The sequence below is a fragment of the Symsagittifera roscoffensis genome, chromosome 2 (assembly GCF_963678635.1).
Source record: "Symsagittifera roscoffensis chromosome 2, txSymRosc1.1, whole genome shotgun sequence".
NCBI lineage: Eukaryota > Metazoa > Xenacoelomorpha > Acoela > Convolutidae > Symsagittifera > Symsagittifera roscoffensis.
The window spans coordinates 24,794,519-24,817,660 of NC_087063.1; the positions used below are offsets into that span (position 1 = coordinate 24,794,519).

The window sequence follows — 23,142 nt, forward strand, 5'->3', positions numbered from 1 at the left end:
AAGTAATTGGTATCTTTGGAGTGTATAGAACGCAATATGTTACACTTTTTTTTATTAAACATCAAACAATGAAATAGACTTTCAAATCAGGAAAAGATTCGTTTCAATTATGTCATATGAAAGCCACGTAGAACAATTTGACAAAAAGTAAACGCATAAATACATTTTACAACAATGCCCTTTGATTCAGCAGACAGGTAAATTGTCTCACTGAAGTTTGAATACAACTCTTGTCCAAAGTACTCTATGCAATAGAAAGTACAAACGCATTCAGCTCCTCCTTTTCTAAAATTGCGCGCTTGGAGCAGAAAATCAGAGAAAAAGTCGGTTCCATAAACTCTAAACGGGTCCGAGGAAGTCGTCCAAAAGAGTTCCGATAGCGAAAATGTCATTTGCATCAATTCTCGTGCCCATCAACTTGACTCTTATTGTACTTCCGAGGTCAATGACCTCTGTTTCGTCTTTGGACTTGTATCTTGGCTTCTTGTCGTCTGACACGAAGTCCATTTCGGAAGGGATGCCGTGTTTGCTGATGAAGCAGGCCATGGGGCCTATCTCTGTGAAGATGCCCAATTTAGTCACCTGAGTCACTACAGCTTCTAGAACTTCGCCCTTGAACGGTCTGAACAAAAAAGCGAATCAAAAATTTATCAAATGAAGATCACGGAGAGATGAGAAAGAAAACTGCGGGCTGAATAATAACAAGAATTTTCATATGTAACCGTAACACAAAAATCAAACAACGCGTTTAACCGTAGAAACCATATCATAATAAACTACACTTTAAAACAATTCGCCTAATTGTTAAGTAATCCAAAAAAGTGCAGAGCTCGAATTCGGATGCTCTGAATTCTTCTCTTCCACTTACTTCTTAACCCGAGTGCAAAAGTACAGCAGTAAAATTAGGAAACCTCAATTTACCTGAAAACGATTGCCTTGTACTTGATGGGATACAACACGAATCCCCTTCCAGGTTGAATGTAACCGGAGCCAATGGTGTCCAGAGTGGTGACTGAGATTATGAATCCATACTTGCCACTGCATGTACCCTCCACCTCACTCAGCAACTTCGCCCTCAGAGTAGTGTTTAGTTTGGGCCCGAAGTATCTCGGATGGAGGAGCACTTCGTGTTCCAACTTCATGTGGTAAAACATAGCTCATCTGAAATTTGCAAAAAAAAATTAGAATAATCCTAAAATTTTTGGTAGGCTCCATTTACCAGATGGAGCCTGCCAAAAAACAAGCTAATTATTTGAATACAAATTTCACTAAAACAAGTTTGAAAAAAAAAAGGCGAAGCAGAGCAAGGAATAAACCACGAACATAGCATGACAAACTAGCAAAAAGAAGTCGAAACAAAAGCCGCTAAAAGTTTCAAAAATGTCGAGAAACGATAGATCTACCTAGATCTTTGTCTCAAATAAAACTAACTTAAAAAAACAAAAAAAGAAAAGAAAATAGTAAGTTACATTTGCATTGAAACAAAGAGCTATTAAAGCAGACAAATTTTGAGCAGACACCCGTTGAGCCAAAAAAAATGTTTTCATAAAACTATACTATAAAAAACGAAACTATACATACCGCACCATTTAAACAAAATTACATTGAACAGGTAATTGAATTGCAAACATGCTCAAAATGAGTCAGTTGAGTAACAGAATATGATTCGTTAATTTTGAAGCACAAATTGTTTACAAGGATAAGTCTGTGTATCGAATTGATAACGCTTGCTAATTGCGAGCAAAATCATCGAAAAGCTATTAATTCAGTGTACTTCAATGAACAGAGCAAAAAGATTTTTCAAAACAAATAACAAAACTAAAATTCCGCAAAAAAATCTTCAAACTCAATTACCTCCACCAATAGGGCTTAAGAAACGGGATCCAGGAATTTAGAAGAAAGCTGAACCTTCAAAAAAAGTCCGTGTTACGCGAACTATGCTGAACAAAAAGAAACAGAAATAATGGTAGTCAGAAAAGGCTGGATTCGAACCACACGCCATTGTTATCTCAAGCAGGTGTGCTACCTCTACGACAGATTCGCAGGATTATTGTTTGATTTTGAGTTTGTTATGAAGCAAGATGAACACAGAGGCGAAGAGGAGTTTCGCAGCAACTGCGATACAACAACAGCATTACGTTATAAAAACAAGAACAGAAAAAGAGATGGGAAATCGGATTTTTTTTTGAAAAACTAAAATGAAAAACTAACATGCAAAAATCGACTACTGAGTGGCAAATAAGGCAAAAAAAATCTGGTTGACCACCTGTTGAGCCAAAAAAACTGCTGTCATAATAAAATTTTGAGCTATAAATCAAACAATATGTTGTACTGATGCGGGATTAAACGCGTTAACTTCAAAAAAATTTTTTAAAAAATTAGTCTTAACCCATACTCTTTGTGGTTTCTACTTAGAGAAGGCATCATTAGCTTATCTAGGGTACATGCTACTTTCAGTCTTTTTAATTGAACTCAACATCAGATTTGGCACGGTAGTTTTCAAGAAGTGAACAAATTACCATAAAACAAAACGAAAAATGGACTATTCATAAACCATACCTGCTTTTCTACAAAATAAAAGACTATAAACATTTATTCAGTGAATATCTCTACGCCATCTTCCTTTAACTTAATCATTGACCTCAGAATTGGCGGAGCAGTTTTAGAGAAAAAAAACAGTCCAAAAAATTTGATTTTTCCTAGGTCATTCCAGTTTCTCGACAAAAAATAAGGCGCAGCTACTTCTACAGGAAAGATTTCCACAGGATGTTGTTTCGATATTGCAAAATCTGAACTCATATTTGGCAGAATATGTTTTTGAGAAAAGTTAAATTTGCAAAAAAACCAAAACAAAATCTAGCAGCCTGTTCCTTCAATCGAATCTTCAATGTGAGATTTGTCGGGGTAGTTTTTTAGCGAAATAAAAAATTTCTTAAACCGGACCCAAAAACACAAATTTGACTTTTCCAAAAACTAAAGCTTTTTTAATAAAAAATTTGTACCAAGTTATGCAGCGAAATCAGTTACTGCAAAGGAATTATGAATCTTAATACTGGCAATTGGTCTAGGCCGTTGAAGGCGGTTTAGGACGTTGAAGGCCGAGTAAAGTAAAAAAAAAGAGAGACTAGGGAGACATGCAGACACACTATCTAGTAGCCTGTCTTTCCATTGGTGAAGTAGTTGTCGAGGAAATTCAAAAGCTTAGCGAAACCTGAAAAAAGTTTCTGAAGTGTCTAAAACACATATAAAAAACCGAAATCCGTTACATATTCATGATACTTGATTTGGCGAATAGGATGTTGTGCCATTAAAACTACCTAATATATATGACTAATACGATAAAACAAATTAAAGACTTGGTAAAATGACAAACTACAGAACTTTCAATGAAGGAAAAAAATTGATTTGAAAGAAAAAACCGTAGTTTAAAAAGTAAACCGATAAAAAGCAGCACCATACAAGATAAATGCCATTTGAAAACGGAAAAAGAACCGACAGAAGTTGAACCAAAAACCACGAATTCTAAAAAAACTCCAACTTGTTTTCAAGAAATTTATTTTAAAATAAAATTCTTGACACCTATTCACTGCACCTACGACATCTATTCACTACCTCATAAAAAGTACTTTTATGTGATTTTCCAAGAAATTGAGCATGTATTGAAACTTACCAATTTGACCATTCTGTGAACAAGGTTATAGACGGAAAAAAATGTCTGGTACCCGATTGCAATACTTTTTCTCAACGCAAGGGTAAAAACTGCATACATATCGATCCGACCCCTTCATGAAATGGGAAGGAATTATGGCGTAGGATGAGTTCGTTTTGTTCAGTTTGGGTTCCTCAAAGGTCTTAAGCTCAAGTGCGAAATAACATTAAAGCCACATTGATCTTGATTTTTTAAACCTAAAATAGTCACCCTTAACTGCAAAAAATTACAAGATTTCAAGGATACACACTTTGCTTGTTGATATAAAAAAAGCCCACTGCTTTTCAAATGGTACGGAGAAAAAAGTCTAGCTACTACCTAAACGAAGGTAGTTGTATTTGAATTTTCAAGAAATTGAGCATACATTGTTACTTATCATTCCTTCAAAAATGACCTTCTATAAACAGATTTATTTACAGGAAAAAGTTGAGTACCCGATGTCAATACCCGTGCTTATCGCAGCGCTTAACATCAGCGAAATCTTGTGAACGTAGTTGATTGCGGGGAAAACAGTCTAGTACCCGGTTGCTTATGAAAGGTAAAACTTCCTGGCAAATTTTGTTCTATTTACTAAGTGATTAATGCGTTTCAGTGATTTATTATAAATGGAGACATGGAGAAAATATTATAGTTTCAAAAGCAAAAACTTTACACAGAAGAATGCAAAAAAGCCTCGAAAGGTTCACTTGAGTTATCGTGATCACTTTACCATAGACGATCATAGTCTTGGTAATAAATACAGGAAGTTTTGTAATCAGGGGGTTGGCAGCTGTAGTTTAAAAAAGGAAGAATGCAATGAACAGCAAAAATTTTAAGTATTGGCTTCATAATTCAGTTAAATTAACCAGAAAAATAATATTTAAAATGATATTATAAAAACCGATAAAAGTACGTTTCTTTAAAAAAAATTAATGGTTGAGGTTGAAATCTTTTTAGCACTTTTCGGATCTTATTTCTCGAATATTTTATGATTGACTATGTTTTTGATAAACCTAGCCCAAAATGAGAAAACTGCAATGAAAAATCGGTTTTAATCTGCTAAGGAAAAATTACACAGGCGGAGCTGACACAATAACAACGTCTGAGTGTGGTAAGGCAGACGTCTCTAATTATGAGGGCCGGACGTTCTATTCCCTCTTAAATCACGGTTGCAGGGACCCCGGTGTCAGCAGCTCCCACGGCGAAATGTATGCCATCCCCCTCCCCAGAGATGGTTCTGCATTGAGCAGGACCGAGTGCTATTAAAAACATCACAATAACATCAAAACAAAAGAGGCAAAAGGAAAATTAACACCAGAAATGGTTACAACTTCAGAGCTTACAGGAAATTAGCTGGGATATATCGCTTTTTTATTATTTTTTTTTTTACAAATAAGCCCCCGGTCCTGCTCAGTACAGAACCAACCGTGTGGGAGGGAGATGACATCCATTTCATCGCAGCCAGTCCCACCTTGAGGAGGCGGATGACACTGAGCTCCCTTCAATCGTGACCAAAATGTAATTCGAACGCTTGACCCTCGTGTTGAGAGACGTGTGCCTAACCCACTCGGACCTATCCGTGAAGAGTTACTTGCGTTGTCCACTTCGGCGATAACGCCTTTGATTTGTAATTTTTTCATGCATACTTAGATCCAAAATATCGAGCATTTTCTGCTTTATTAAAGCTAATACAGCTAGACAAGACAAGAAAAAGCTAGAACATATGAAACTGCTTCAGCTGCGTCACTATTTGGAAATACGCAGATTTTAGGTCATCTGGTTTGCTCTATTTATCTGAAACTCGAATGAAAATTTAAAAAAATCGCAGAAGTTACTGCCAGATACTCTGAAAGTATATTAACCAACTATAACTTCCATCCACTTGGATACTAAATTATCTGTAAGAATTACACCGTAAAAAATTACTTAGAAAACCAGCAAATTCATTTTTCAAAACAATTCAAAAATATGAATCAAAAGGGTTGACCATTCTCTAACCCTTATGATTCAAAAAGCACGCGTGACAAACTCAAACAAGGCGAAGGGGTTTTCAATTATGAACCGATGTTTCAAATAATTCATGTGATTTTGTTAAACTAGTTTTTAACTTGAAAAAAGTCTATATTCCCATTTGATAACGCTTGTTAACAGCGAGCGTAATAAACCTAGGATGTAAGAAACATGAAAGCGATTCATGCGATTGAGTCTGCTGACGATGGAACGGACTCCCTGGGCGAATCTGATGAAGACAAATCCGACACCGACGATGAGCCAGCAGCTAATTCCCACATTGCGGAAACTGCCCGGGGGAAGAAAGAAAGGCGGATGAAACAGATCAGATCAGTTCCATGCGGAACGGACTCCACTTGGATAACCCCGCAAAGAGTCAAGGGAAGAAAATCGGAAGGTCGTCTACCTATGCGCGATTCGGGCGATGGAAGAAACATTGAGGAATAGTGAAAGATTTGACAAATCTTCTCGGGCGTCGAAAGGACGCTCGGAGAGCAAAAAACGAGATGGGATCGGCGATAGAAGAGAAATTGGGCCTTAAGATGCTAAGGAAACTACTTCCGTAACTTGATCGATCGATGGAAAAAGTTACTTTCGTTCGCCGAAGAAGAAGTTGACCGGGGCTGGGGCCGCATCGGAGTGCGAGGTCCCGAAGCAGTGTTGGCGTCCACCAACAGTGCTGGCAATCAGATGGAATCCAAATTTCAACTTTTAAGAGAATGCGCTAACTAATCATAATTGATCTTTTAAAAAATCTGAGAATGCCAAGGACAAATTTTTTTTAAAATCAAACGCTTCCAAAATTGAAAAAATGAAAAAGTTTCTGAAATCAAAAAAAAATTTCACCAAAATATCTTGGAATGTAATTACTTGCGCATAACAGAAATATATTGAAAAAGTTTTCAACTAAGGTGAAAAAGACCGTAACGCCTTAAATTTGATTATATATACGCCGCTGTGTCAAATAATTCAAGTGATTTTGTTAAACTTGTTAACTTGAAAAAAGTCCCATTTGATAACGCTTGTTAACAGCAAACATAATAAATCTATAAGCAATTGGAGTAATAATTATATGATTCGGTTCACTGGCCTGGAAAATAACTGATAATTCGGTTTACTGAACGCATTCTCTACTATGCGTTTATGAAATGGATAACAGAGCATAAAGAAATAAATCTATATTTGATTCAAACAAAGATCAAAACTGCTTCAAAAATGAATAGTCCCTTAATATCTACCTGCCCAGATCGACTGAAAAAAAGTTTCAATCACATCAATTATTTAATCCACTCGGCTAACAACTCTCCGTGCATTGCGATGCCAATACTAACATAACTAACGATCAATTCCTATGCAAACTTCGGACTCTTCATAGATGGTGTTTTAAATCCACTTTTCGGTTTGGATCCCTTTTTCCTGTCACTCGATTCTCCCTTCAGTTTCGAAGGTTGCGAGTCTAAAGGATGGTGTGAATGTGACTCGTTTGCTCTTCCTACTTTGTTCTGCTCGTCCTGAAGAAGAGCCTGCTTCGTGCTCACAACTTCACTTTCGATCTTCACTCGGTGCTGGTATTCTTCTTCTAGATTCGTTTTAGTTGTCTCGACCTAAAAGTTGAAAACAACTTCAGTGAGCTAGTAAAAAAATTAGAAGAGCAATTCCAACTGATCAGCTTTCTATGAAACGAATGACATGTTTTTCGTACTCATAAGGCGCAATGGTTGAGAAATATCACCGAGGACAATGTATACGCAATCGAAAACATGTCGCCAATCGAGCGATTTATATTTCTCGGAAATAAAAATAATGATAGAGAGGGTGAGGGAGAGAGATAGAGAGAGAGGATACGTAAACGAATGTTTCGTCTGTGCTTAATTTCACTTTCCTGCTATTAAGAATTTTGATGTAAACCGTTCCGCTAATTTTATTTTCTAATTGATGAGTGTGGAAGTTTATCGGACCACTTTTTGCGCTACTTTCTAAATATCACAAAACTGGGATCTAATTAACAATGCGCCCCCCCCCCCCCCCCCCCCATGGTCTCTACTTAAGATTCTCCACCCCTCTGAATAAATACAGTCAATCAGCATTAGCGCTTTGTATTGAGAAGTCTAATTTTGGTGGCCCCAAGTCAATTGGCCCTATGCCAACTTGTCCTATACTAACTTGCCCTACATGGCAACTTGTCCTATGCCGACTTGCCCCACGTGACATTTTGTCCTATGCCGTTTTGTCTCATACTTAACACTTTTACTTCATTCTTTGATGTTCAAATTGAGGACCAGCAAGTGCTAATGCACACTGGACTCGTCTTGAGATAACAAAAGACTAATAGAAAATTATTGAAGCTGAGCCTAACAAACCATAATTTTTGGTAATTACACGCCAAAATTTGAAAATAATCTACAATGAACACCTTTGAAACAAAATGAAACACGACTATTCTTTCATTTTGCTTCATTGTTTACCATTTTAGTCTACAAATCCAACATAAATACTATGGGTCAACTTACGTGGGGAATATCTCAATGAAATAAACGAACGCTAATTATTGACGGACACGATTTCACAAAAAAGCAAACGACAAAAACTACTGAGCACTGGAGATGCGCAAGATACAGTTCACACAAATGCCGCATGCTCGCCGTCACAGCAGGAGATGAACTCGTATCAACAAAAAATGAGCACAGCCACGATGTTAAACCTGGGAAAATTGAGGCAAACCAGATCATGCATCAAATGAAAAAAGAGGCCAGGCAGCAAATTGTACCTGTTAATAGTAGTATAATTGCCACTTGTCTCCAAGAAGTAACAGATGAGAAGGCAGCTGTTCAATTATCCTTGCCCTGTCGTGCAGCAATGAACAGAACTCTTAACCGCCAGAAACAGAACTTGGTACCGTCCTTGCCAATCATTAAAGACAGGCATTTCATAATTCCGACGGAATGTTCTGATTTTTGTTTATTCGACTGTGGAGTAATGGATCCTGAGCGAATTTTGATTTTCGGTGATTGAGATAATGTTCATGCCCTCCGAGTTCACAATTCTCTTTGGCTTTGCGACGGTACATTTAAAATTCGCCCAATGCAATTATACCAGCTTTATACCATACACATTCAAATCGGTGGATTTTACCCATCATGTCTTTATGCTCTTCTGCTCAACAAAACTGAACAGACGTATTCAAAATTCCTGAAAGCCATCGCCTGTCTCTGATAACGCGCAACCATCGAGGATCCTTCCAGATTTTGAACGAGCTGCCGTAAACGCTTTTACCAGTGCGTTTCCGGAGTCTTCAATCAAAGGCTGTTACTTTCACCTCTGCCAGGCCTTTTTACGCAAAGTTAACGGGCTGGGTTTAAAGAAAGCCTATGAAAACAACTGCGAGCTGAGCTTGGCACTGCGTTTAATACCCGCTCTGTTTTGTCCCAACTGATTTAGTGGAACAGTCGTTCGAGAGCGTCATTGAGGAGATTGAGCATGTGGTGGACCGATTAGATCTTGAGCAAAGCCTGTCAGACAAAATTGACGAACTTGCCTCATACTTTCAGAGAAGTTATATAAAAGGCGAAACAATAGGGCGAAACAGCAGGCAACCGTTTTTCCCTATGAGTCTCTGGAACCATTCCCAAGAAGTAGCGGAAGGCTTGATACGAACGACAAACGCCGTTGAAGGTTGGCATCTTGGAGTGACAGCATTATTTAAAGGGAGCCACCCTAATTTTGCTGTACTTTGATTGGTCGAAAATTCGACTAACTTAATCTACTTAACTATATCCCCCCTTTTGAAGGGGGAAGGGGTAGAGATTGCTAAGTAGATTGCAAAATTGGAACAATTCAATGAATTTACTTGCGATTATATTTGTCTTGAACAGTCTTTGATTTAGCCTCATACTTGAAAAGAACGGAGAGATCAAAATGGACAACAACAAATTTCTTACTAATTTTTAGTTAAGAATCTTGTTTATTTCCAGGAGCACAAATGACTCAAACTAACTGCCTCGAAAGAGAAGGATTGGGGAGGAGGGGGAGAGCTTACGGGGGGAGAATGGGAGGGAGGGCTTATTAATAGTTTAATTGAAATAATTCCCACAAACTTACCTCCATGTGAAATTAACAGCATGTTAATTTACCGAGCTTGTTAACTAATCGACTTATCTTTTCTTTCAGTCTTATTTTTCATCTTTTATTCTATTTCCAGTAAGTTCACCAAAGCAAGTTCATTTTTCAATCTGAGCCATGTTCGAACTTGAACGTTCGTGTAATAAGCGTCGTCAAATTCAACCAGGGTTGTTTAGGTTTAAATCTTTTTCTGATTAGGTGAGTTCTTTCATGCAGAACGCAAAACGAACGGCATTGGCAGGTGGTTAACGGGTAATTCATTCGAGAAGTTGCTTTTGCATAACTCTTTCATTCTTTGTGTGCACTTTTGAATCTCATCACATCATCCTTGAAAATATTTTTTGAATCGAACTTTTTAAAAAATTGAGGCTTTCAATGACGGATAGAACGGAAAATTTTGCTGAACCGACACCAACATGTGAGAAAACAAAGTTAAAAGCCCAAACTGAACGGAAAAGAGCCGGCGGGAAGTGTCTTGGAAATTCAAAAGCCCTACGCGATGACAATGCAAAATGTGAGCCGAGAAGACTTGTCAAATCCCCGAAAAAGATCGAAGCAGCGCCTTGTTTCTTTTTCGTCATCTACACCATCATCTTCATTAAGCAGTGAATAGTATTTGGTCAGGAAATGTAGGCAATAATAATTGTACTTTAAAGAGCTCAGAACGCCTATTTTTTCTGTTTCTCCTGATTCATCAACAGCACTCAATGGCCCAAACATGGAAAAAATCATGAACTCGAAGGCGTTGATAGTGGGTTCGGTGAAGGCGGTCATGTCGCTAAGTACAACCAGATAAGTCTCAACAGATTTAAAGAGTTGAGAATCCTGAAGAGCCTGATGAAGCCACAGACAAGCAGAGTGCGACAACTGAAAATCTAGAAAAGTAATCATTCAATATTGTATTTTGAGCCAGTAGAAGTCCGGTCAAGGCAAATTTTGCCGATGGTGTTTAATCGGATGAATTAGTCATACCTAGAATAAACCTAATCATTGACGAGGCGCAAGAAGTACCTCTCAAATGGCGTAGACAACAATTTCCTTTCAGACAGAGATTTACTCTAATGATCAATGATGTCCAGGGTCAGATATTGAAGAGCGTTGCTGTGTGGTAAAAAAATACCGGTACTTTCGCAAGTTCAGCTTTTTACAGCAGCTTCTCTGGCATCACTCAATCACTCATCCAAACAAAACTATGTTTTTCCTAAAGAAATGCGATGAACATCGTTTACCGTGAGGCAAGAGTGTAGCTAATTCATGATTTTGATAATTTTGCTGAATCGTTAAAATTCTTTGAAGTTGCGTTAATGTTATTTTATGTTTAAAATACTTTTCCTAGTTTTTTTTTCTTCTTGACAGGACAGACATGAGGCCTTAGACATGGTCATTCAATTTTAAGAAGAGTAATTTGAGATATGCGAACGGAGAATTTTTCTTAACGGAGAATTCGGTAAACCTCAAAATCCTGTTCTTTTGAGTTTTAAGGGGCCTACTGGTAACTTTTCAATTTATCGAACGAAAAAAATCACATTACTAATAAGTGATTACGTCGAGGTTCTAAGTCATCGAGACGTTCGAGGTCAAACTTTACAAAAAAGAATTCTTCATAAAAATTAAACAATTTTCGCGGCACATCAAAGCTTTTTCAGCGTCTGATCGAAGTTGCGGCATGAAAAAAGGGTGTCCCACTCTATAACCCCGCGATATTTAACCCCTATGTTTACACCCCCTATATTATAACCCCCTAACATGATAACCCCACAACAATTTAACCCCCTTTTAATGACGATAATTTGTTTCAAATGAAGTCCTTTTTATAAGTACAGGAGTAGTCCAATTAAGTTTACTAATTGATGCCTGCAAAGCTAGTCTTAATACACTTGATGCCCCTAGCATCTCAAAAATAATTTAAGTTTATGAACAACTTGCAATGCAGTAGTTTTTAAATTCTCAAAAAAATTTCATTAAATTGACAAGCGAACTCTACTTCCTCTGTAAAAGTTAATAAAGCAAATAGTAAATAACCATTTTAAAGGAACTCACGAGTTGTCACTGCTAATTACCTGAGCCTCAACAGCAGCTAACACTGACTCGCAGTTGTCACTCCATTTGATCAGAACTTCCACCATCCTGCTCAAATCCTCCTCCCCTTTAATATCTCTGGACACAGCCGATTGGACCCTCAACACTCGACTCTTCTGATCCATTTTGGCCTAAAACAGAAACAGATGATGATTTTGGCGCTAAAATTAGAGCTTTTGAGGCGGATGAAAATTTAAACTTTGGTATGTTACTATCCTACCATTTGGTATCCTATTCATTTGGTATGTTACTATCCTATCTAGTTAACGTAAAATTAAAGTAAAAATTTACGCATAGATCTGTTCTATTAGTTTTAACCCAGTTTGAAAGAAATGTATTTCACAGAGGCGAGGCGGAGCTTCGCACCACCTGCAGTACATTGCAGACACATCACGGCGATGGAAAAGTAGCAAACAAAAATATCGAAAGTCAAAGAGATATGAAAAGAAATAATGTCAAAAAAAAGATCTCTCAGAAGTTTGATAACCAGATTTGCCTCAATTGAAACTCATTTTGAGAAGAGCATATCAAGAAACACAAGTATCAGCGTGAAATAAGCATGAAAAAATACGAAGCGGTAACTAGGTCGACAATATTAGGGAAGACGCTCGTTGCGCCGAAAATAGAAACTTGAACTAACAATTTGAATTAAAATTATTTTAGAATGGAAATCTATTATCATGAAAATATATTTTCCCTACAAACGACTGAATTTCAATTAAATAAGCCAATATGATACAAGCCGAAAATTTTGTACCGAAAAAAATCTTAGAAGAAAAAAATTAATATTTTCTGAAAAAGTTATTATATCTGAGAGCCTCCCCTACAAAAGAGCCTCCTCTACAACAAAAATCACAAGCAATAACCTTGATTAACCCGTAGTATATCGAATCTATTATCAAATCCTCCAAATCTCTCACAGATTCAAACTTCAATTCTTTGAACAGCAAATCATAACTGATCGATTTATTCTCATTGGCAAGCGACACTAGCGTCAAACATTGCAATTTGCGAACCGAGGCAGCATCTAATTCAGGGTGTATTTTCGGGTCGTAATCTGAAAGTCTTCCATATGCAAAGATGTTTAATAATTCATACAGCGGAGCGTGATTTCCATTTTTGAGCTCAATTATGTTGGGTAGTGTTAGGATTTCACCAAATACGAATATCTGTGGGGAGGCCATAGCTCGCTTGATCATGGCCACCAGAGCCTCGCCCTTGTGAGATTTGGACATGATTCTGAATCTCTCCAGAGCGGGGTTGTTGAACCCGGTCTCCAAGTCAGCAGTCATGAAAAACTGAAAATTAAAAAATGCAGTCGCAGACGAATATTCTGAACTAAAAAATGCATAGGAAGCATATTACAACCTTGCCTTGGTCTGATGCATAGGCCTTTCAATTTAATCGGATTGGATTTTTAGGCTATACACCCGAAAACCTATGATCACTAAAACACAATCATCGTTGCCTATGAACAGAAAACAATTTGAACAGAAAACCGTGATCAGCAAATTTCAATTTAATTCGATCATCCTTATTGAAGACAAAACATTTAAAAATTAAGGGGAAAATAATTTTATCTTCTCCATATTTTCAAAGTTTTGTCTTTGCTTCCCGTGGCTACGCATTGACCGTCAGGTGACCAATCAATAGCATACACTTGATCTGCATGTCCAGGCAAATCTAACAGAAGTTTACCCTCCTGCCAGAGCTTTATCGTCGAATCTTCACTAGCCGATGCAATCAATCTCGAATCTGCCGACCATGCTAATTGATACACACTTGCTACATGGCCTCGCAAGGAGTACAAAAATTTTCCGTCTTTTCCATTCCAAACTTTTATCGACTTATCAAAGGATGCGCTAGACAGCAATCGACCATCCGGACTGAATCTAACATCGTTGATTAAAGCTTGATGACCAGTCATTCGATTCAAAGGTTTCGGACTCTTTAAAGGCTCCCACAGAAACAACGTGAAATCGTCAGACCCTGACACCAATCTTTCCAAATTTGTTTTACAAAAATCTTCATACTTGTTAAACGCATCTGATTTCAACTTTTCAGCCTCAATTTTATCGAAACTTGTGGGCAAAATTGATGCGTCTTTGGGTTCAAAAGCTCCTATTCTTGTTACATAATCGGAATTCAAAGCAAGAGTATTCACCCAATGGCCATGGCCTTGCAATGTCTTTTTAACTTGGCCGTTAGAAGGATCCCAAACTTTTATAGACCTGTCCTGGGACGAAGTGTAAATAACACCCTGACCAGACCATTTGACACAGGTAACCGACTGCAAATGACCTGACAAAACAAAATCACATAGCATCGTTTGACTATTCCAAATTCGACAATCGCCGTCTTTGCTCGAGCTGACAAATCTCACACATTCGCCGTTAAGATGCAAAGGTTCCCAAGCAATACAAGTTATAAACTGTTTATGCCCAACCAACTTTTTACCCATCTGAGATCCGTTTGAAGCATTCCAAACCATGACTTCGCCTCTTTTGCAGCCAGATGCTACCTTGAGCCCATTTGGCGCCCAAGCCAGTGCCAAAACCCAGTCCGAATGTCCTGAGCAAGTATTTTTAGGGGTCTCAGTATTCAGATCCCAAAAGCGTACCGTTGTATCACCAGATCCCGATGCTAGTTGGGATCCCGTGGGTGAGAATGCTACGTGCAAAACAGGCTGAGAGTGACCTTCTAACGTCGAAGTGCATCGAGCTACAGCTCTAACTCTGAACACGGCTTGTGCGTGGTAAATAACGTCTATCGGTTTTTCAACATTAACTGTTGACCAGTCAATAGTTTTCTGCAACGAACTCAAAACTTCTTTGTCGTCTATGTAAAACGAGTAAGGCACTTTAAAGGAGTCTTTGTCTTCCTTACTGGTACTTTTCAAGATCGAGTAAAGAATCTCAGTGAGTTGCTGCTTCGTGGTTGAAACAGGGACGTCAAATGATTGTGGATTCAATTCGCCAGATTCATCTAGGAGATTCACAAGTAACCGTGAGTCTTCCGTTATTCCCAGACGTTCCATCGGATGTAAGGCTCTCTTCATTGCGAAACAATGTTCAAGTTAAGTTCTAGGCAAAATTTACAAAGTTCTCAAACAATCTGAAAGACAATTGAGATCTAACAACCAATTAAATTTCCGTTCTCCTATGAACTCTCTTAAGCCTTTCGCATTCTAATTATATCATTGGTTATTTTCTTGGTAATCTCGAACAACTTGATACTCATAGCGAGAAAAAGGTAAAGAAAAGGAGGTCTAACAATGGTGAAAACAAATTCAATCTACTACGAAGGTGAAGACGATTTCAAAAGAAGCCAATTTTGAACGAACGAAGAGATAGTTTCAATATTATTTTGCACATCGTCTGAACAGTTTGATTGCAATTCTAGAACTATTTCTGCCTTATATGAAGACTGCGCTTCTTCCAAAATGGTCTGAAATATCTCACTGTCCAGGTTAGAGGAGAGTTTCTTTTCGCTGTATCCCCTGGATTTCAGTCTGTCGTAAAGTGCTTCAGTTCCACAACGTAGAACGACAACTAAGTCGAACCATCTCTCGGGGAAAAACTCGCAACCATGGTAGTCCACGATATTACCTAAACGAAACATACTCACAAAACGAAAAACAATATCTCACTTTGCTCACGTAATCAAGTTATACTTTTCCAAGATCTTCCAAAAAAATACTATCAAAAAAGACTTGCCGGTTCCGACCACAGTAAATTTAAACAATCGAAAAAACAAGATGTTTTTTCAAATTTGCGTCAATTTTTTTGTGCGCGCAGGGAGGGAAGGGACAAAACTAAGCTACGAAATACTAACACTGGTGTCAAGCTTACAACAGTTATGGACGCAGAATTCAGAACAAAAGCGAATTTTTTTCTAGTTACTTTTTGTTCCGACCATTGAAAATGTGGAGGAACTTTGGATTCGGGTTGTTTTAGTTTTTTTTTTGTTTTCCACGCAAAAACTATCTACCATAAATAATCATCGGACAGGGTTGAGTGATATATCATATTGAAGCCCTTTCAGTCGTGATTCGAACTACATTAAAAATTTAAAAAAGTTTCCATAGTGTCAAGAAAAACCTTTGAAATTTTTGATTTTTGGTCTAATTTCGAGCTAATTAGCCAGGAGTTAGTAATTGCAATAGCTTAATTAAGCTTAATTCAAGCCGTGAAAACTTAGTATTACTGAAAAAAGGAAGTTTTTCAGCGCAATTCCGGGAATCAAAAACTTGAAAATTCAAGAAATTTTGAAAAAAACTTTTTCAATTTTTTTTTTCGTTTTTGTAGTCGTTTTTCTGCAAAAGTTTTCAAATGACCTATTTTACTATGACTCTAAAATATGCCTACATTTTGTTTTTTTTTCGTTTAGATTTTATTTTTTATCACATGCAGAAAAAACGACACCAGTTTGAGAAAACATTTTTGTATTTTTTTTTATTTATGCTTATTTGTGCTTAATTCAAGCCTTGAAAAATTAGTTTTACTCAAATGAAATTAGTTTTTGCAGTTTTTAGCTTCATTATAGGAATAACAAAACTCAAAAATTTGGGATAAAATTTTTGAAAAAAAATTTCTTGTATTTTTTTGTTTTTCTTGTTATTTGTCTTTAAAAATTGTTTTCCAATATGCATATTTTACAATGACTAGCGAAACTGCCTAAACTCTACTTTTTCGCTCAGATTCTTTTTTCCACACCACGCCTAAAAAATTGCACTTATTTGAAAAAAATAATAATTTTGTAATTTTTCAAGACTGGTCGGAATATTCTGTGCTTCTTGCACAGTAACCGACTATCCTTGTTTATAATTTGATTTTTTTGACATTTCTATGGCGTGAAGCGCTCTAGCTGAGTTTCTTTTCAAAGTTCTTTTAAGCTTTAAATTAAAACTACGCTCTCCATTTGCTTGGTTTGCACGCTAAAAATTAACAAATAATCAAAATTACTTCTGTGTGACTCTCGCATCTACGATGCGCCAAAAATATTTATTAGGAAAATCAATAAATTCTCAAATGAGATTCTTGTTCAAATTAGAATCCCATTGAATTAGTTATTGAATTTCAGAAGGGCATCATTTGCTGTCTTCTGACATAAATAAAATACAACCATCAATCACAATTTGCTTAACAACTGCTAAAATGTTATTTAAAAATGATGAAAATCGTCTACCTCAAAAAGGTTTGAGCAGTTATATCAACGCATAACACTTGTTTACAACAAGGATAATTAATAAAAGAACATCAACTAGACCATTTTTTGAATATTCACTGGAAATAATTGAAAAAAAAACAACAACAAATGCCATTTCTTGAAAACCAAAAACTTTTGGTTTACAATCACCGGGAGTATCCTGACAACAAAATGACTAAAAATTTGCTTTCAATTGGTCATTTTAACAAAAAACGTTCTTTAATATTCGAATAGAACATTTACAACACTTTGACTTCAGTAAACATTTGAAACGTCGCAAAATGTTGGTTGTATAACAGGTGGCTATAAAGACTTTCGAAATATGTGTCGAGAAACACCAATGAATTACAGATAGATAGAAAGATGGATACATAAACAAAACCAACATTTCGGAAATGTTCAAATGTCAATCCAATCAAGATTGAAAGGGCTTTAATATGATATATCTATCGCACGACCCCGTATAAAGTTTCTCGTTTATGATTTTTTTGCAAGAAAAATTTGAAGAAAAAACTGGAATAAAAAGAAATACAGGAATACAAAATTCCTCTCCTAACTCTGTGGTCGAAAAAAAAACACATTTTTTGCAATTAACTTTTAAAACGAACGTAAGAATTAATGTTATTGGTAGTAGCCAGCTATATCAAAGACTCTGAGGAAGAGCTTCCTAAATAGAAACTAGAAAAAAAGGAAACAACGGAATACAAAGTTCCTCCCCTTCTCACTTTCAGCGGTCGGAACAAAAATTTATATTTTCAGCGATTAACTTTATAACGAATCTAATAATTGAAGTTATTTTAAATTGCCAGATATGTCATAGACTCCGATGGAGAGCTTGCTAACCGAAAAACAGTGGGACACAAAGAAACACCGGAATACAAAGTTCCTCCCCTCTTCACTCTCAGCAATCGAAACAAAAATTTGCATTTTCAGCGATAAACTGTTATAACGAATGTAATAGTTAATGTTCTTGTTGGTATGTCAACGAATCTGAGGGAGAGCTTGCCAAAGAAAAAATGTGGGAAAAGAAAGAAACACCGGAATACAAAATTCCTCCCTTCCTCACTTTCTGCTGTCGAAAAAAAATTTACATTTTCAGCTATAAACTTTTTTAACGAATGTAATAGTTAATCTTGTTGTTAATAGCCAAGTATGTCATAGACTTTGAGGGAGCTCTTGCTAAAGAAAAAACTGTGGAAAAAGAAGAAACACTCAGTTCGGAGCAAAAATTTATATTTTCAGCAATTAACTTTTATAACGAATGTAATAGTTAAAGTTATTGTTAGTAGCCAAAGAAAGAAAATAAACTTCTCCGGTCATTCATTACATAAATTTGGCAATTCATCGTTTTAAAAAATTATTAAAATGAGACTCGGAGAGGATAGACAACGGGGCCATATGGCCCACAAACGCTTACCCTAGCTATGCATGCTTCTTTCACTATCAGGAAAAGATTTTTTTTTAAATGTTTTTTAGAATTTGTTGAAAATTTGTAATTTCATCCATATCTCCTAAGATACGAGCATTTGGACGGTCAAGTATTGTCATTTTTATCCGAAGCCTATACTGTACCTTCGTTAGCAGGCAACCGCCAGTAAAAAAAGAAAAAAACATAAATTTAAATTTAAATTTTTTTTTAAATTTATTTTCTTCAAAATCGTCCATATCTCCTAAGCTACGAGCATTTGGACGGTCAAGTATTGTCATTCTAATCAGAAGCCTATATTATACCTACGTAAGCAGGCAACCACCAGTAAAAAAAGAAAAGATAAAGAAAAATTTAAAATTAGATTTTTCTTTTTAAATTTAAAAAGAATTTTTTTTTTAAAATCGTAAAATCGTCCATATCTCCCAAGCTAGGAGTTTCTTTAAGGTCAACTTTTAGCGTTAGAACCTCAACCTTAAGATATACAACATTAGCAACCAACTACGGGTTCACTAAATTTTCTACTTAATTTGAAAATGTAATCGAATTAGATTTTTTTTCCAAGTTTTTGAGTATTTTTTTTAAATCGTAAAATCGTCCATATCTCCTAAGCTAAGAGTTTCTGGAAGGTCAAATTTTAGCGTTAGAACCTCAGCCCTAAAATACACGCCCGTCAGCATGTAAGCACGGGTTAAATAAATTTTTTCTTTTTATAATTTGAATATGTAATCGATTAACTCTTCATTTTGCACTAAAAATACAGTTTTAAATGATAAGCTTGGTAGCACGATATCGAAAGGAAAACCGATCGATTTTTTTCTTACAAATGGGTTCAGCTAATAGTTCTGTTTTCGACAGTCTCGTGGCCCTTGTTTTCTTTTCAAAGGAGAACAGATTGTTTAAAAAACTTTGAGAGAGAGATTTTGTGACAGCACGAACTTGGAACTTGAGTAGTTCGTAAACATGAATTTCAAACACCGATAAGAATTTATTCTCTAGAAAAACATCACGAGAACTATCGCTACGCTTTCGAAAATAGATGAATTTAGGAATTTTCTTTTGCAGTAGAAATAAACATTCAAGCGAACTGTAGCTACAACAACCGCATATCAAAATTCCGTATTGAATGATAGGAACCACATTACTTCTATAGTATTCAAGCAATTGGTTTCGTGGCGCATAATGTCTTAGTTTCGATAAAATCCACCATTGTTTTCCGAGTCTCATTTTCACCGAATCGATATGACTTCGAAATGATAATTTATAGTCAATATATAAACCCAGATATTTACAAACAGGTTTATTAATCACCTCTGAGCAATTAAGTGTGAAGTTTGAATTGGAAGCACTTTTTATGTTCATTTGTATTGTCTTATCGTTATTTATAATTAGCTTATTTCCATGTAAGCAATGGTCAAGATGACGAAGATCATCTTTAATATCTATAATCTGGCAGCCTATAGCAATTATTTTGGTGTCATTTGCAAATAAGATTACTTCTGCTGTTTTACATGTCACGGGCAAATCATTAATGTATATAAGGAAAAGCAACGGTCCTAAAATCGATCCTTGTGGGACGCCGCATTTTATCTTTTTCAAATCTGAAGAAACACCATTTACTTGAACTCGTTGTTGACGATCGTTGAGGTAGGACCTAAACCATTTTCAGCAATTGCCTCTAAGGCCATATGCATCAAGTTTCGTCAGAAGTATTTCATGATCAAGAGTATCAAAAGTTTTTCTTGAATCAAGGAAAAAACTATAAGCCTCCTTAAACGAGTTTTTAAGTCTTATTTTTTCAGTTAGCTCAACAACTGCTTCTATTGTACTATGCTTTGATCTGAACCCAAATTGCTTGCTATACCACAGAGCGAACTTTTCCATGTATGCGTAGATTCGATTATACATTGTTCTTTCGTATACTTTGCTCCATACAATAAGTAAAGAGATTGGCCGGTAATTATTTTCATCTAATCGGGAATTGTCTTTATGATCAGGAATTACTTTTGCTTTACGCAAAGCAGAAGGAAATGTGCCTTTTTCAAAAGAAAGGTTGACTAGAAACGATAGAAATGGGGAAGTAACGTTTTTAGATGCTTTCACTATTTGATTGCTAATTTAGTCATCCCCGGATGTTGATTTGTTGTCTAATTGACAAATAAAATCGTTGATTTCTGATGGCGTTGTTCTGTATAGAAACATTAACCAATTTTATTTAGGTACTGGAGGTGGAGATACATTTGGAATATCTGTTTTAGAGTTTTCACCAATGTTGATGAAAAAATCATTGAATCTATTTGCTACATCTTTCTCAGTTGGATTATCATTTAATTTTTGGCAAGATTCAAGAATGGGCACTTTAAAACGAGATATAGATTTTCCATTTAGCTCATTAAGTAATTGATATGTTTGTCTTGAGTCACCAATACAATTCTTAAATTTATTCCAATAAAATTTTCGTTTTTTCATTTTGACCGCTTGTTCGAATTTTTTTCTTAGATTAGTAAAAGTATTCAATAAAGTACTATTTTCAGTGTTTTTTTCCAGTTTCTGTGGGCTTTGTTCCTCTTTGTTCTAAGATTTCTTAACGCGTTGTTGAACCATGGTGGACGTGGTTTCTTGCTAGGGTTAATTTTCTTGATTGGCGCATATCGGTTTATCACTTTTTCAAAGATAGATTGAAAGCTGTCAAAGGCTTGCTCGGGATCTTCCATTAGAAGAATCCCATTTTCATTCGCTTCGAATGATAGTTTTAAATCTTTGAGAAAAAAACTCAGCTTTGATTTGTATTTTAGAAAATTGGTATCTCTAAAAGTGTGTTTAGAATCTGAAGAAATTTGTTTTACTGGCCAGATGATTAGGATCGGATAATGATCAGCAATTTCTTCATACTGCATGACTTTCGTTCTAGCATCCGATAAATTCTTATAGATAAAGTGATCGATACATGTAGATGATGTTGCTGATACGCGAGTCGGTTCTATACCAAAAATTTCAAACCCATTAGAAATGATGCCATTTATGTAGTTAGTTGAAAGCTGATTATCCAGTAGCGTATTGATGTTAAAATCTCCACATATGAGGACCTTTTCCGATGTTGAATTATTCATTTCCAAGAAATCTTCAAGCTGATTAACGAACTGCAATTTGTTTGTTCTAGGTGGGTAGTAAACAACACCAATTTTCAACCGAAAAAAGTTTTTCTCGACCTCAGCAAAGATCGATTCTTCAAATGGTGTTTCCAGTTGCTTGAGTATCTTCACGTGTTCCTTAACTTGGATCATAACCCCTCCTCCCCTTACATTAGTGCGGTTTTTTACTAAAAAATCATAATATCCATTAACAAGATATCCTTTATACAAGAGTTATCATTATCATTAAGCCAAGTTTCACTTAAGCAAATAATATCTGGTGGTGACTCAAGACTTAGTATAAGTGCTTCCAAATTTTCAAAGTGCGGTTTTAGTGACATGGTGTTCAAATGCACAACTGAAAAATCATTATTAGCATCAGATAAATTGGATGACACAGAATTATGGTTAGGTACCAGTTGACTGTTCGACGCGAAAAGCACCTTCTGACATTGTGCCTGGTGTTGGCAAAACATTGTAATTAAGGGCTGGGGTAGTTAGCTTTAACGCTGCAAGGATATGAGGAACAATTGCATTTACAATTTCACTTGCGATCGATTGAGTTTCTACATTCTCCTCAAGGGGAGAAATATTTATCTTTCGCTTTTTTACGGATCGTCGCATAGGATTATTCGCTTTTGCTTCGTCATTGGAAGTTGACAGTTTTGGTGTTTCTATAACATCATCAGCCCAATTTAATTGAGTGGACTCTTTCGGCTTTCTGGTTTCAGTTAATGTTCCAGTTACTGCATGCAATTCAGCTTTGGTTTTCACTTTTACGGGGTTAGGATGTGGATTGTTAGGGTTATTAGCATACACATCTTGTTTGTGAGTATAACATGGGATACTATTGGCTATCGCTTCTGATCGAATTGCTCTGTCGCGAGGGGACAAGCATTCTTCGATAAACACTGGTTGTCCTTTATTGTTCCGGAAATTTTTCAACCATGATCTGCGCCTCCAAACAACGTGAAGATCCGCATGATATATGAATTTCACAATTACAGGCGCATTTGTTCCAGGTTTCAAAGGATGACAGGCGGCAATATTATGTCTGGGAATATCAATCGACATGATGTTACTCATAATTTGCAGGATATCGCCCATTGTGTCTGCTGTGATATCAATGTTGGAGAAAGTCAGGCATAACTTACGAGAGTACTTCTCAAGATCTACGACTCTTTCGGATACATCGTAAATTTCGTTCTGATTTTGTATGATCCTTTTCTCAAATTCCGATTGATCCGCCTTCAAGTTTTTGATCTCTTTGCTTTGCTTGACTACTATATTGACTAACTGTGTAATTACTTCAAGCAATTTTGGATCTCCCGATAGTCCTTGTGTTTTCCCCAATAATTCACTTGTTTCGTCTCGTTCACAAAGGTCAACTTGGTCAAAAAATAAGATCATCATCGCAGATAGATTGATTATCATTCATTATCTCAAACTATTTAATAAGTTTATCACAACAATTAGGCCAG

At 36.3% G+C, this 23,142-nt stretch overlaps 4 protein-coding genes across 4 annotated transcripts in view; all 4 read right to left on the reverse strand.

Moving 5' to 3' along the window:
* Window positions 1-94: 94 nt before the first annotated feature.
* Window positions 95-23,138, reverse strand: LOC134840458 (DNA-directed RNA polymerase II subunit RPB7-like). Its single transcript, XM_063856266.1, has 3 exons — window positions 23,109-23,138; window positions 922-1,161; window positions 95-622 (listed from the first exon to the last, which is right to left on the reverse strand). The coding sequence occupies exons 2-3, from the start codon at window positions 1,152-1,154 to the stop codon at window positions 340-342; spliced, it is 516 nt and encodes a 171-aa protein (XP_063712336.1). The 5' UTR covers window positions 1,155-1,161; window positions 23,109-23,138; the 3' UTR covers window positions 95-339.
* On the reverse strand, window positions 6,862-23,135 carry LOC134840455 (COP9 signalosome complex subunit 7b-like). Its single transcript, XM_063856263.1, has 4 exons — window positions 23,106-23,135; window positions 12,763-13,191; window positions 11,878-12,027; window positions 6,862-7,302 (listed from the first exon to the last, which is right to left on the reverse strand). Exons 2-4 carry the CDS (start codon window positions 13,186-13,188, stop codon window positions 7,048-7,050), a joined length of 831 nt encoding a protein of 276 aa, XP_063712333.1. The 5' UTR covers window positions 13,189-13,191; window positions 23,106-23,135; the 3' UTR covers window positions 6,862-7,047.
* LOC134840449 (notchless protein homolog 1-like) lies at window positions 13,382-15,099 on the reverse strand. Its single transcript, XM_063856258.1, has one exon. The coding sequence runs from the start codon at window positions 14,952-14,954 to the stop codon at window positions 13,473-13,475; it is 1,482 nt and encodes a 493-aa protein (XP_063712328.1). The 5' UTR covers window positions 14,955-15,099; the 3' UTR covers window positions 13,382-13,472.
* LOC134840457 (adenylate kinase isoenzyme 6-like) overlaps window positions 15,103-23,142 on the reverse strand; it is a 478,618-nt gene continuing 470,578 nt past the window's right edge. Inside the window, exon 4 of the mRNA XM_063856265.1 lies at window positions 15,103-15,504. Within this exon, the coding sequence (XP_063712335.1) occupies window positions 15,194-15,504 (311 nt within the window). The 3' untranslated portion in view covers window positions 15,103-15,193. The remainder of the gene's footprint in view (window positions 15,505-23,142) is intronic.

What these genes read in the sequence shown, in the direction of transcription:
- LOC134840458 (XM_063856266.1), bottom strand. Translation starts at nt 1,154, where the DNA reads ATGTTTTACCACATGAAGTTGGAACACGAAGTGCTCCTCCATCCGAGA. An exon ending in TACAAGGCAATCGTTTTCAG is followed by an intron (nt 623 to 921) that starts GTAAATTGAGGT and finishes TTTTTTGTTCAG; the next exon opens with ACCGTTCAAGGGCGAAGTTC.
- LOC134840455 (XM_063856263.1), bottom strand. Translation starts at nt 13,188, where the DNA reads ATGACTGCTGACTTGGAGACCGGGTTCAACAACCCCGCTCTGGAGAGA. An exon ending in TATACTACGGGTTAATCAAG is followed by an intron (nt 12,028 to 12,762) that starts GTTATTGCTTGT and finishes TTTCTGTTTTAG; the next exon opens with GCCAAAATGGATCAGAAGAG. An exon ending in TAGCTGCTGTTGAGGCTCAG is followed by an intron (nt 7,303 to 11,877) that starts GTAATTAGCAGT and finishes TTCAACTTTTAG; the next exon opens with GTCGAGACAACTAAAACGAA.
- LOC134840449 (XM_063856258.1), bottom strand. Translation starts at nt 14,954, where the DNA reads ATGAAGAGAGCCTTACATCCGATGGAACGTCTGGGAATAACGGAAGAC.